The sequence below is a fragment of the Lissotriton helveticus genome, chromosome 6 (genome assembly GCF_964261635.1).
Source record: "Lissotriton helveticus chromosome 6, aLisHel1.1, whole genome shotgun sequence".
In the NCBI taxonomy this organism is placed as follows: Eukaryota; Metazoa; Chordata; class Amphibia; order Caudata; family Salamandridae; genus Lissotriton; species Lissotriton helveticus.
The window spans coordinates 1,924,292,512-1,924,306,889 of record NC_136067.1 but is presented as its reverse complement, the minus strand read 5'-3'; the positions used below and the strand labels follow the sequence as shown (position 1 = coordinate 1,924,306,889).

The following is a 14,378-nucleotide window of genomic DNA, read 5'->3' as shown; positions in this document are numbered from 1 at the left end:
CTTCCTTGTGGAATTCTTTCCCCTTGGTGTTCGCACTGTACCAAACTACCATCCTTTCCACAAAAAACTGAAATCAGCTTTCAGTCCAGTCATCAGTGAAGTTCCTTGAGATGTGTATTTTTTGCATTTTAATTTCTGTTCTACTATTTGTCATTGTCTTTGCTTTATATTTTGTAAACACCTCAATTGCCTGGGTCACGCTCAATGAAAGTTAAAAACAAAATAGATGTTAATGTTTATATAAAACTAAAAATGTATATTTAGCAATCTCAAGTAATCTGGGTTTTAAGGCACCAGCATTTTGAAAATGTCCCAAAGGCTGGTGATATAGGACACTGTGAGCGCTGCTGCAGAGATGGGTGCATTGTTCGTACGTCTGGGACATCCTCAATGGTATCAGTCTTTCGAAAATGAAAGTGCTTTGACTTTCGGATTTCTCTGTAGGGTAAGCCTTAATAACTAGAGTAGAGAGATTCTTGTTTATCTGCTAAAGCAGTTCACTTGGTTGAGAACCTGTAGCAGAGGTATGAATGCAATATGCACCTCAAAGGTTCAAAGGTCAGCGAAATAGCTCTGTGGTCAAAGCACTACTACAGACAACCATATGCAAAATACAGCTCCAGCTGTCTGTTTTCTTTCCCACAGGCATCAACAGACTGTCTTGGTTCAACGCAGAACAAGAGTGGTGCATATATTTGCATGTTGCATTTCACTGTTCGACTGACTCCACTTTTTCTCTGTGCCACTATTACTGCTGGCAGGTGTACGATCTCACTTCCTACTGCCCCCTTGCACCACCTCCCTTTTATAACATAATGTGCATCACTCATAAAATCCTTTGTGTACGTAAGTCAGATCTATGAAGGGAGAAACAAGAAAATGTTGCACGTAAAACCAGAGTTTATATAAAGAGGCGCAGTGTTGAATAAGCAGACGTGATGATTGGGCTGGAACAGTCGCATGGAGATGTTTTGCAGTCTTAAGTGTCACTTAGGAGTTGGGCGTGGCCAACTGCAGAACATGGCGGTCGCTTCCTGAAGGAGCTCCGGACCCGCACGGCATTAATCCTGCCTATTTGCCGTATCTTGTGACCCCTGTCGTGTGCGGAGCACGGCCGCCGCAGAAGCTACCGGACGCCGAACTCCGTGGCCCCCGCGGGGTCCTGGCGGGGACCGGGTTCTGAAACGTGGGGATCTCGGCCAGTGAGGCCTGTGACGCGCCGTGAGGCCCGAGACAGCCTGGGCTGACGCTGCGGAGAGACCGGGCGGGGGCCGCCCGAGGCTGGAAATACCACAGGGGCATAGCGATCGGAGACCCTAAGCGGCGACGCGAAGACCAGGCGACGCCACGAGCAGATACCGGGGAGACGCAGGACAAGCGACGCGCCCAGAGTGGAACAGGTGGGCTGCTCTGGAGCGCGGGTCTTGGGACGCAGCTACGCCAGTGCCGGGGTTCCAGTGCGGCGCGCGCGGGCCTACCAAACAGTGAGAGGGAGCCGGAAAGGGACGGTTTCTCCCAAGTGAGGGCTGTCATAAGTGTCCACGGGGGAAGAGGTGTGCTGCGGGCGGCCCCTGAGATGGTACTGCCACTTTGAAGGTGTGTGGGTGCAGGTACCAAAGGACTGTGGAGTGCTTGTAGACAGCACGGAGGCCGGTAGGGAGGAGTTATGGGGTGAGGCTATAAAGGACATTTGTGCTAGCGACGGTGTCCCCACCTAGGGAGTCGGCTCTGGAGCGCAGCTGCAGTGTGGAACGCCCGCCCCCCAGTCCTCCTCGGAACTGCATGGCCGGACGGCACCGGGTGGCGGTGGCTGGAGGCTGGTGATTGCGGCGCTATAGGTTGAATTATAGTCCGGAGGACCGCAGTTCGCGGTCTGACTGAGTGCATTACAGGGTGTGCTGCGCACGGACGGCCGAGCCTGCTGCGCAGGAGGGGACTACCGGTCAACATAGGAGTTGAGCCCTACGGAACTGAGGAGTGTCACTCCACCTCCACTACAAGGGACAGGTCGTTGGTGCATGCAGCAATGGGGCGAGTGAAGGGCAAGCAGCAGGACAGTGAGTCTGGGACGGACCTCGTCCCTAACACCGCGATATCGATGGATGTATCCCAACAGGTCAGCTGTGTACCACCTACCCAAGCAAGGGAAGCGACGGACAAATTAGACTTAATCCTACAAGAGGTGCGCGAATCTAGCAAGTCCATATAGGCACAGATAGGCGCCCTCACGTCTGAACTGTCGTTACTCCGGGTGGACCACGCCAAACTTGCTGACAGGGTAAAGGACCATACAGTGGAATTGAAAGCCTTGTCCCCACAGCAAAGCCAAAACACTGCCGATATAACAACTACAGTCCCAGGTGGCCACCTTTATGGACCGCGTGGAGGACGCGGAGGGGAGAGCGAGGAGGAACAACATCCGGGTCATAGGCCTGCCGGAGAGAAGCGAAGGGGCAGACGCGACTCGATATATGGAGGGCTGGCTTAAGGAGTATGTCACTTCAGAGGGCTTCTCGGACCAATTCTGCATTAAACGTGCTCACAGGATACCCACGGGCCGCCCGAAACTGGGGACCCCTCGAAGGCCACTCATAATTAAGTTGTTGAATTACAGAGACCGCGACGTGCTGCTACAGAAATCGAGAGAAGTGCCACAAATTAATTTCAAGAACACTAAGGTCTCGTTGTACCCAGATTACACGTTGCTGGTGCAGAAGCAGCGCTCCTCCGTTTTACCGATCAAGAGGAAACTACGGGACCTGAACCTGCAATATGACCTCCTCTTCCCGGCGCGGTTGAGGATTATCCACGAACGGAAATCTTATTTCTTCGAGAGCCCTGGGGACGTAGAGGAATGGTTGGAGGTGATGGAGCTGGGGAGACAATCGAGGGCTAACTCCCAGACCTCAACATCCACCATGCAAGATGGACGCACGGCGGAACGCCGCATCTCAAAGAGACTGCGCAAAAGAAACTCTGGCCAACAACTCAACAGACGCAGAGTGGTAGGGAGACGGCGATCCTCGCGGTCTCCTCCTTCCGGACTACAGCACAGATCGGCGACCCGACTACTCAGACGTAGTCGACACCCAGAAATCGGACACGGATGGGAGTGCGGCCCCGTTTCCCTCTGTGACCCCACAGACAGCGGACGGACTGATTCCCTGAATGAGTGCATAGTATTACGAACTTGAAACAGAACAGTAATGTATATGACTGCGTTAATGCTGCGAATATATTTACTATAAAGGCATTGTGTTACTTGTAATTAAGGCCCGGGGGCCCGTTTGAGTTCCACGGTAACAATGACTAGGATAAAGCACTGCATGGGTAGGTTTGGCCACGTACCCTAAGTTGTGAAAGCTTTTCATGGATGTTATACAGGTTTATGTGTTTCCTGTTTAGTTGGGTGGTCCGGTATAGTTTCACGACCGGACTGAGTATTGGGATTTGCTGGGGAGGGTATTGCTCCTGCGGGGTGCATTTTCTTGAGTTGGCGCAGCACTGCACCGGCTCCGCTGGCTGCACGATGGCCGCATTCAGACACAAGTTTCAGACACAGAATAAATATACCATAATGACTTGGAATGTCAGGGGTCCGTCCCGAAGCGGCATAAAGTTCATGCGGCGGTATTAAGACGCAAGGCGCAGATAGTACACTTGCAGGAGTCTCATTTGGTTGAGCCGGAAGTTTCGAAGCTCCGTAAAAAGTGGAGAGGGCCGGTGCTTTCGACTACGTGTTCAGGGTTTGCACGGGGCGCTGCAATCTGGATCAGGCATCGTGTGCCCTTCACGTTGATGGAGCAGAGAGTTGACCAACAGGGGACGTATATCCTATCTAGGGGCACCTTGGATGGCCAACCATTAGTATTGGTTTCAATATATGCCCCAAATTCGGAACAGGACAAGTTCCTATGCAAGCTGTCTGCCGCCCTGGTGGGGTGGGAAAACTACCCATGGATCATCGGTGGGGATTGCAATGCCGTGATGAATGTCATGCTTGATAGGTCGCACCCCCCTCTACACGGGACGGGGGTTAGTAAACAAGCGAAAGCGTTGTGTCAATGGACAGAGGGCTGGGGGTTGTGTGATGTCTGGCGGATACGACACCCAACACACAGAGAATATTCCTTCTACTCACCAATGCACGTTACACACACGTATTTATCGGGTGTACTGCTCCAATAATATCGCGATGCAGGTACTACACACCACATATCTAGCGAAGTCCTTCTCCGACCACGGTCCCTTGGAAGTGGTGCTTGGTTGGGGCAGGGTGCCCACCCCAGTGCTAACATGGCGGTTGTGGCCTCAAATGTTGGAGGACTCAGCGTTCCGCACTACTATGTCCGACACTATCCAGCAGTACTCTAGGGACAACAGTCACACAGCATTCCCCAGGTTGATCGAATGGGAGGCCTTTAAAACAGTAGTCTGCTGGAAGGCAATTGGGGCGACGGAAAGGGCACACCAAAAAATACATAGGTCCTTGCTAGATGTTGAGGAGAAACTAAATAGGCTGGAGCAGGAAGCCGTGCTGAATGAGGACAAACGTGCCCCGTTGCAGGAAGCCAGAATTCGACAAGCTGAACTACTAGAGTCCCTCCGAGTCATAGACTATCAGAAATACACTCAACTGTCCCACACAGATGCAGATAAGGCAGGGACACTGTTGGCCAAACTACTGCGAGACGACCCCCCTAACGTTGTGATTAATGAGGTAACTAATGTTGCGGGAGGTGTGGTGACTACTCAGGGTGAAATCAATGAGGCCTTTAGGCAATATTATGCAGGACAGTACAGTGCACCTGAAGAAAATGTAAGGGTGTCTACGGATTAGTTTTTAGCCGCAGTTCACTGCCCCCAATTGATGCACAGAAAGAACTACTAGGCCCCATCACTGAGTCGGAAATCAGGGCTGCTATTAAAGGACTTCCCCAAAACAAAACTCCTGGGTTGGACGGCCTACCAGCTGAAACTTACGCCGCATATGCGTACCTCCTCGTACCCCAACTGGAAATCTTATATAAGGAAGCATTGAAGGAGGGTGCTTTGCCCCTCCCTACAGCGCAGGCATTGGTGGTGTCACTCCCTAAACCAGGCAGGGACCCCACAGATATGGCTAGTTATCGGCCTCTGTCATTATTGACGACAGAGTACAAAATACGCAGTAAAGTCCTGGCTAACACTCCTACCAGTAAAACACAAACTGATTCATATAGACCAAACAGGCTTTTTACCGGCGCGAAGTACATCCCTGAACACCAGAAGGCTGCATCACCTTCTCACAGAGGCCCCGACCCGGGAAGAACATGCGGACTGCGTTTCGCTGGATATGCGCCAAGCGTTTGATACGATTAAATGGGATTATATATTTCAGGCTCTGGCCAGATTCGGGCTCCAGGAGGAGTACATTAGTTGGATCAGACTCCTATACCATGCTCCCATGGCTACAGCGCGGACAGGGGTACATATCTCAACGGAATACCAGATACGTAGGGGTACGAGACAGGGGTAACCACTCTCGCCACTTATCTTTATATTGGCGCTTGAATCCTTGGCATTACAGATCAGGGCAGACCTGCCTGACATGGGGATAACTGTAGGCGACAACAGGCATTTGCTATCGGCATACTCTGATGACATCATTCTTTATCTGCGCGACCTCCACTCCCCTATGGACTCTATGGCCGCAATATTTGCATCCTTCGAAAGACTGTCAGGTCTCGCCATTAACTCAGCGAAATCGACGGTTTTCTACTTTAAGGAGCAGGAGCCTCTGCTGGACTTTCGCTTTGGTTCGGTGCACTTCAAGGTTGCTCCTCATACATTTAAATATTTAGGTATTCATATATACCAGACCCAGGCCGATATGCTAGAGGGCAACTTGAACAGAGACCTGCGGTCCAGCATTAACTTCTAGACATCCCTGCCACTGTCGGTGGCAGGTAGGGCGGCAATTGCCAAAACGGTGGTCCTACCGCGGCTGCTCTATTACTTTACAAACATACCACTTATGGTCCCAAGCACCACTTTTAAATTAAAGAACACCTTGTTCGTTGAACTCATTTGGGGGTCGGGAAGGCGAAGGATCAGCCTAAAGAAATTGCATCGCAGTACGTCCAGAGGGGGTCTAGAGGTGCCTGATCTTAGGGCGTATTTTTATGCTGGTCAACTGCAGTGGCTATACTTTCGGCGGGGCGTAACTTGCAGGAGATTGGGATGACCGACCAAGACATAGGAAAGGGTGCTTCACACCCTTTTACTACCACATAGCAAGCTACCGCAAGAACTCCCCCTCTTCTGCATACGGCGCTGCAGTGTTGGAGGGCGGCACTGCAGTATAAGAGGGCATCTCCTGCCTATGCTCGGAATATACATTTACTTGGCATTCCCTTAAAGGGCGGACACTTATTGAGGCGCAGGCTTACACCTTGGGCGGATGTGGCAGTCACTACAGTAGCTGACCTCTTCGGTGAGGGTATTTTAATGGATCATGATAACTTTGTTCGAGAAACAGGAGCACCAGACCATCTGTACCTTTTACATGCAGCACTACTGCAATACGTCAGAAAGTATTGGGCCCCGCAGAGGCAGGAGCCCCCCACTAACGACCTAGTCAAAACACTATACTACATGGGACGGGGACGTCACCTCATCAGGTGGTTATATGTGGGGCTTTGCTCCCACACACACACACACAGTTGACTTGACACTTCTCCGCACAGCCTGGGAGGGGGACATAGACAGGGACCTTGCGGATAAGGAATGGGAGAGAGTGATGGAATACCCTAAAAGAGTATCTCGGAATGCGCGCATTAAATATATTCAAACTATGATTATGCATAGGGCATACCTTACATCACGCAAACTCGACAGCATGTACCCGACAGCGCGCCACCACTGCCCTAGATGCCAACTAGAGGGAGCGGACCTAGTGCACATGATATGGTCTTGCCCGAGGATTGGAGGGTATCGGACCTTGGTCAGGGGTCACACGACGGAAATCACTAAAAGGGCGATGGATGCCACGGTGGGGGTCTGTATACTGGGACTGCGGAAGGGAACTTCCAAGTATAAGGTACAATATAGATTTGAGAACTTGGCGCTTCTTTTGGCGGTGAGAGCGATCACCATGCGGTGGAAATCGAAGACACCACCCACTATACATGCATGGCACAGCGAACTGACACGATGGGGGGTTGCAGAGAGTGCCGCACTAAGAAGAGAAGAGGCTAGGGAGCTGCGTAAGACCCCAATCTCGATGGATTGGGACATTATGTTGGAGGCATGTAGAGCTTTGGACATAGACTTTGACACAGCTGCTGGCAATCCATAAGGTGGTGATTAACCATGCGGGTGAATGAGACATGGCCCCGGGTATTTAACACGGAAGAGGGGCGAGGGTCAAATCAGTTTATACTCTAACACCCCACACCCCCAAGAAACACAAATGTACGCACATAGGGGGTGTATAAAGTGAATTACACATACAAAATATACAAACAGAGAGGACCCCAATAAGGCAAATCGCTCTGTTTGGAAAAACTGCCCTCACTCACATACCGGGGTATGTGACATGCTTCATCATCGGGCCTGCTTACAATACGCCCTGGTGTAGCCACACACAGGGCGGAGCATTAGGGAGGGGGAAAAAAATAATAAATTCCTCTTAACAAGACGTACAACCAGGACAGTTCAACATAGACGACACGTAACACAAATATTGGTGAAAGCCGTGCAAACACCAAGGGACCACAACTTAAAAGTGCGACAAAAGGTGCAGTTTGGAAAGTGATTAAAACTGATTACGGGTACCAACCAAAACACAACCTTTATTAAACTTTTCTTGATACCCCTATCAGGATTAAAAAATGCAAAAGGATGGGAAAAAGCCTCAAAGAGATAATTAGGAACCTCAAAGCTCCCTCCTACCACTGCCAGAGTCAACATGTTTCGACTGCTCTGTGTGTGCCTTAAAGGTCACTCCGGTCTTCTTCAGGACCGTCGCTTTCAGTGCCACTCTGGGTTCCTCCGTACTTCGGATGATGGTACCCCAAGGACGAGGCAGGTCTGCTAGATCCGTGCCCCTCCCATGTTGTGTGTGGAAACTGCTCCCTCAGATGCGAGAAAACATTCACTGCAGCAATAAAAGAGGAGATAGTACAGCCACCCTATTAGTATTTGCATGTTCTTTCTATCATTCTCTTGTCTTCATATCTCCTTAGAACCCATCGTCTAATGTTGAGCCAAAATACCGGTTGCATCTTGTGCCCAGAACTCTGCTCATACTTCACTCATCGCTCGCCCGTACATGACATGATATATGCATGAAACGAGCCCTTACAATTATCCATGTCCTCATATTTTGCGTCATCACTCGTACCTTGTACCTTGCCCCCTCGATGTTCGTGAGACCATCATTACGCTACACCCCACTTCTCATATTGTCTAAGTACCCCCACTCAAAAAGTTTATCTTTTTTGTTGTTCACTTACCGAGTTTATAGATTTTACAAACTCGAACTGGTGTCCGGCAAGAAGGACGCCAAAGAACACAATCTGAAACAAAATTAATGTGGGAGGAGATGTTACCTTCAATGCCTCCGCCTCCCGATGCACACCTGAGTTTAAAAACGCTAAGTCTGTATATAGCGTTATGGTGCCTTCATCGGGTCTATTCAGACACATGCGCTCTATGCGCTCACCCCCTTGAGCCCCCTCCTTACCGTTCTGTAGGCAAGTCCCTGCTCAATCACCTGCAAACCGTGACGCCGCGCGGTGTCTATCAGATCTTTAAATGTCGGATCCCGGCTAGAGCTATCCCTCCCGCACGTAATCCGTGTCATGGGAAATGTAGTCCTGTTAATATGCGCCACCTCACGTTGCTGGTTCAAGACTCCTGTGGCACTGCAAAACAAACCTGATCCACTCTTACTTATGGGGCACGCTGCTCCATTGGAAAGGCCCCTACATTGTGTCGTGGTGGGATGTTTGTAAAGGAGTGTACCTATTGCTAGGATCCCTATGTACCACCCCTCTTAAAACTATAGAATCTTACTATGCCTGTACCATTCCCCATATCACTCATGTGACCTCGATGTCATATATATTCCCACTTCTCATGAACTCTTACGGATAGTAAATAATGCATATAAATATATATACACGATATTCCATCCCCTGAGGTGTCGGGTCCAGAAAGTCCCTCATGGGGTGAAAGTAACCCGGAATTCAAAGGGGAATTAATGTGGAGATACTGGTGTGCCATGGAGCTATTCAATCAACAGTGAGGGCTTCTCGTTATTCTAATCGTATTTTACTAGGTGATAGAAGCGACCCGCCATGTTTATTTATAGCAATCTACTGTCTGCTCAATGCCTGCCACGGGATGTCATCATTGAGTCCCACCAAATGGCTACTCAACCGATACACCCATCTCTGCTCCCGCCGGAGCAAAAGGCTTTGGTCATCTGCTTGGTGTCTGCCTAGTTGGACTTTTTCTATTACGGTCCACTTCAGGTCATCTATACCGTGTCCTTTTTCTTGAAAGTGAGCCGTGAGTCTTGTGTTGGTCTTTCCACACATTATCGTGCTCCGATGTTCCGTAATTCTCACGCGCACTTTTCTACTTGTCATCCCCACTTACCTTTGTTGGCAGGGGCATGTTATCAAGTAGATCACTCCCTGGGAATTGCAGTTAGTATGGGATCTCTGTTCCCAGGGAGTGCGGAGGCCATGGTCATTGGTTTTAGAATTGCACGTCAGGTGACAAACACTGCATGAGCCGCACTTAGTATGACCAGTCAGTCTTGGTAGACCAGGCAGTGTGTTGGTTTCCCTCACTCCTCCCAGATCCCTGGGTCTAGTGTGTAGGAGGAGATCCTTCAAGTGTTGACTGCGCCTGAAGGAGAAGAGCGGTGTTTCAATGTTCATACCTCCTGTGTTGAGTATTTTCCAGTTCTGTAGGACCAGACGTTTTATTTGATGTGATGCCGTGTTGAAAGTTGACACAAACACTGGCTTTTTCATCTCAGGTCTAACAGTTTTAGTGAGTAGTGACTCCCGATTGGCGTTGAGGGCCCTTTTCTTGGCCTCCTTGATCACTTTCTGCGGGTAACCCCGCTGTTGCAGTTTCAGTGTCAGAACTTCTGATTCGGCCACAAAGTCCTCCCTAACTGAACAATTCCGGCGGATCCGGAAGAATTGCCCCACTGGTAAATTTTCCCGTAGGGAGCGTGGGTGGAAGCTCCCAAATGCCAATAAGGCATTCTTGTCCGTTGGTTTATGGAAAACCTTGGTCTTCAGGGTGCCGTTGGTGGATTCAATCACTAGGTCCAAGAATGGTAAATGGGTTTTGGTGACAGTCGAAGTGAAGTGGAGGAACGGATTCTGGACATTAAGCCACTCCAGAAAGCGGTCTACAGAAGTTCTCTCACCCCTCCAAATCACTAAGACGTCGTCGATGTAGCGACGCCACAATCGCAGATTGTTCGCCCATGGACCGTTGGCATCAAGGATCGTCGCCTGCTCGAACTGGGGCAAATACACTCCCCATTGATGTCCCATGGGTTTGGAGATACAGTGACCCCTCAAATTCGAAGAAATTCCTGGTCAAGGCTATCTCGGCCAGATGTAAGATGAATGTCTGAGGTGTTTCATAGGGCCACTCCCCCTCAAAGAGTAACGTTTCCATGGCCCCGGGTATCAGCGGAAATGTGTAAAGTGTGTTGCGAAAAATGATTGTGTCAGTGCCGGTGATCGACCCTGAAGGGGGTCATCATGTACATAAGCAGGATCAGTGGGTGGAGGGTGGGTGAAGCACAGTTGTGGGTTTTAAGTATTCTATGTTTTGGCGAGACAGTAATACAACTATATGCAAGAGGTTTGTACTGATATGGGCAAGATGTCATGCTATCATAATGTTCTCAAATTAGTTTGATACTGGTTCAGCTGTAGAGTGATCGAGAACTCGGGGTAGTGCCTGTAAGTACCAGACAAGGGGTTTCCGCTATGCAAGGCAGAGGCACGGATGCGACAAGATGTGTTTGTCACCAAACTGTTTAACACTCAGATCTGCAAGTATATGTACTTGTATGTTGCATTGGAAAAAATAAAAAATCAATAAAACTTTGTTTTAAAAAAAGTGTCACCTAGGAGTTTTGGTGTTCTCTGGGAGAGAGCCATGCAAATGAGATGAACTTCCACAGAGGCAATGCTATGATCTTTCATAAATCAGCTGCAATTCTAATCTGACATCCAAATGAAGTGGGTGTAAGGAGATCAGCAAGGACAAAGTGCCCAAAATGCCGTAGTTTATTCCAGAGTTGTGTGAGCGAAGAGAAAAAAGAAAACACTTTTCAAATGAAGAGAAAGACAAACAGCGAAAATGCAGTATCGCTTCCAATCATTTGCCTATGTTGCTTATTTATACATCACAGCTCAGAAAAGCACTCGCGAGCTTAAACCAGCAACATATTTTGATGAACAGTTTTATTTGGGCAGTAACACAATGGACTTTTTAAAACTTTTGTTAAGTAAAACAGCTTCTAGAGTGCTTTCTATACACTACCCAATTGTTCTACTACAAGGTCAGCCAAGATCTCGAACAGCATTGTTGTCAAACCAACTGGATAAGGCTTTCATGAATCGTCCTATTACCTTCCTGTTAGCATTGAGGCTCGACGCTGGGATCTGCAGCGTGATCTTGTACTCTGTCCTCTTGTCCATCTCCTCTGCAATGAAGCCAGCCTCCCGCACGTAGAGATTGGAATTGACAATCTGCTCTCTGAGCTTCCTCAGGCTGTGGTTTAGCATCGCCTCTCTAGAGAATAGACAAACACATCAATGCATCCATTGCATCATGATACATAAGCAGAGGTATAGACTTCTTTAACAAAAGGCATGAAGCGCCCAGTGGCTTACACTGATTGACAGATGTTCTAGAAAATGGATGCACAGATGACTGCAATAACTGGCTTATTTATGAAACAAACCACCCAGTGATGGGTTCAAAGCAGAAGATGATATATCTCTTACCTATACTTTATTGTACAGCTGGTTCAATTTCCTCTGCACGTGTGTGTAATACACCAGCATTTTCGATAACATGAAGCTCATAAAATAGCCTCTTCCATTACTACAGATATCAGTGATTCACAGCCATTCCCTTAACATAAAGTTAGAGTTACTGTTAATATGTACGTCTTGCTTCCAGGAATAGCATCTAGAAATGCTAGTTAGTCACACAGAATGAAGACAGACTGTAATGCTAACCTTGCTATTATGAACTCTTCGAACATCTTTTATTTTTAAGATTTTATGATGAAAATACATTGCAATAGTAAATGTTGAGGAACACAACATTTATACACAATTACTTAAGACTCCATTGGGTAGAATATACATATAACAGAACCGCCTGGGGTCATGAGATAATCCGCATTCTATTCTGCAGATGTATGCGATAGCAAGGGACATGGTTGAAGGTTGTCCAAAAGATTCGACTCCTGGTGGTGCGGAAAATAAGATATACCGCAACGATAAAATCAGGATGTCTATGAGGGTTTTCGAGTACAAACCAACGGTTTTGTAGAAACTAGTGTCCATTCTATTTTTGATTATTGTGTATCTGTCCAGGGGAACTGAATGGACCTACAATCCTCTTCCCTCCACCTTGATATAAATGTCCAAAAGATGTGGCAAAGGTTGATAAATGCAGTAAATAAGGGTTGCACACCTGCAGCTGCCTTCCCAAATACATCCTCATAGACTTAGTTCAGTGTAGTCCATTGGCTTAGACTCTTTCTAAATTCACTCACAAATTCAAGTAGAACTGGTTCTGGATGTCTCTTTAAATATTTATATTTCATACTGCTAGTCTCTCTTTCGTCTCGCCCAGCGCCGAGCATCTCTCTGTGGGTAACCTTTTCTAAAGTTTGGTTTTAGTGCGCTATGTAAATATTCATCCTATCCTATACTTTTCGTTCTTGTTAGAAGAAAGCAGTCTATTGTATAAATTTCAGTATGACTGTCACATCTTTATTTGCAGCCAATTAACAAAAGGATCAGATTTGTGTTACAAGGAACAAAAACTCCGGAACTGTTACCTGTGAGTATGTTTACTTTAGGTAACATGTCATAGGTAAAATAAAGACAACAAAGGGCGAGCAAACACTTCTGTTAACCGCTCCTCTCTGACCTCATCAGCTTTGCAAGCCTGTACTTTAAGTCAGGAACACAGGCTCAGGAAGCTTCCAAGGTAGCAGGGAAAGAAAGACATAACATTTCTTTTTATTATTTATCCATAGTCAATGTACTCAAAGGTACAGAACACCAATTGAGTCAATACCCAAAGTAACAATGAGAACCTAATCTTCACGTTTCCTAGGAGGGGGATAATTCAACCGTAAAACATACTCCAGTTAAAGTACTTGTAAAACTTTAATTTAACATTTAACTAATAGATTACTTTCAATACAATCACCTAGAGCCCTTCCAGGATCAATATTATCAGTGCACCTATTCATCCTATGCTTGAACCAACTTGGCCGTCTCATTCAACACAATAACATGGTCTACCACGTTTGAGGAAAAGTCAACAAGAAGCCCTGCCACATGTTTGGTGCTGTGCGAAACAACGCCACTTTCTCATTCCTCCATTCAAAAGAGAAATGTCTTCTTCAGTGACATCCAGAATCTTTCCAATCCGCTTTCCAGCCTTTTGATCCAATGCAAAGCCTCACAGATTACAGCTAGTGAGTACAACCGGACAATTTTTTCTTTTATCTCCTCTAATCATCCAGCAACACTTTCAGCACACGGCACCAGTGAAAAGGCTTTATTTAAGCTTTGCCTTCACAGTGAGAGCATCACCCTCTGTATGTAGGTATATGGTATTCCTATAGGAGGGGAGTGCAGTACAGGGTCAAAGAAAAGCATAAAGTCAACGAAAAATAAGAGAGGAAGCTGGGTTGTGGATAGTTAATGTATTGTGATGTAGCGTTCTTTAAAGACATAATTCTTCAACTCTTTCCTAAAGTGGAGCAGTGCTGGAGTGGACCGTGATAGATACAGGGATATTGTTCCGATCTTGTGTGAATAGATGGCACAGGCCTGCAGTCTTGTTTTTTCTTTTTCAGATCTTAGTGTGCAGTCTGATTGTGTCCTGGCTGTATGTGGGCCAAGAACAACCAGAGATGGTGAGATTGCCTGCAAGATAAGCAGGGATGCTGGTTATGATTGCTTTGTAAATGATGCACCTGGTTTTGAAGATGGTGCAGGTCGGGCCAATAGAGTTCAGGATAGGGTGATGTGATATTTCTTCAGGCTGAGACGTGCTGCAGTGAGTAGGATGACCTAAAGTGGAGCCTGTGTTGA

General features: G+C 47.6%; 1 protein-coding gene across 2 annotated transcripts in view; it reads right to left on the bottom strand.

Annotated features, from left to right (window-relative positions):
- The window catches only part of KIF13B (kinesin family member 13B), a 701,202-nt gene that overhangs the window by 237,347 nt on the left and 449,477 nt on the right, over nucleotides 1-14,378 (bottom strand). For both annotated transcript variants that reach the window (XM_078649880.1, XM_078649879.1), the window contains one exon: nucleotides 11,661-11,823. In XM_078649880.1, the coding sequence (XP_078506006.1) occupies nucleotides 11,661-11,823 (163 nt within the window). The remainder of the gene's footprint in view (nucleotides 1-11,660; nucleotides 11,824-14,378) is intronic.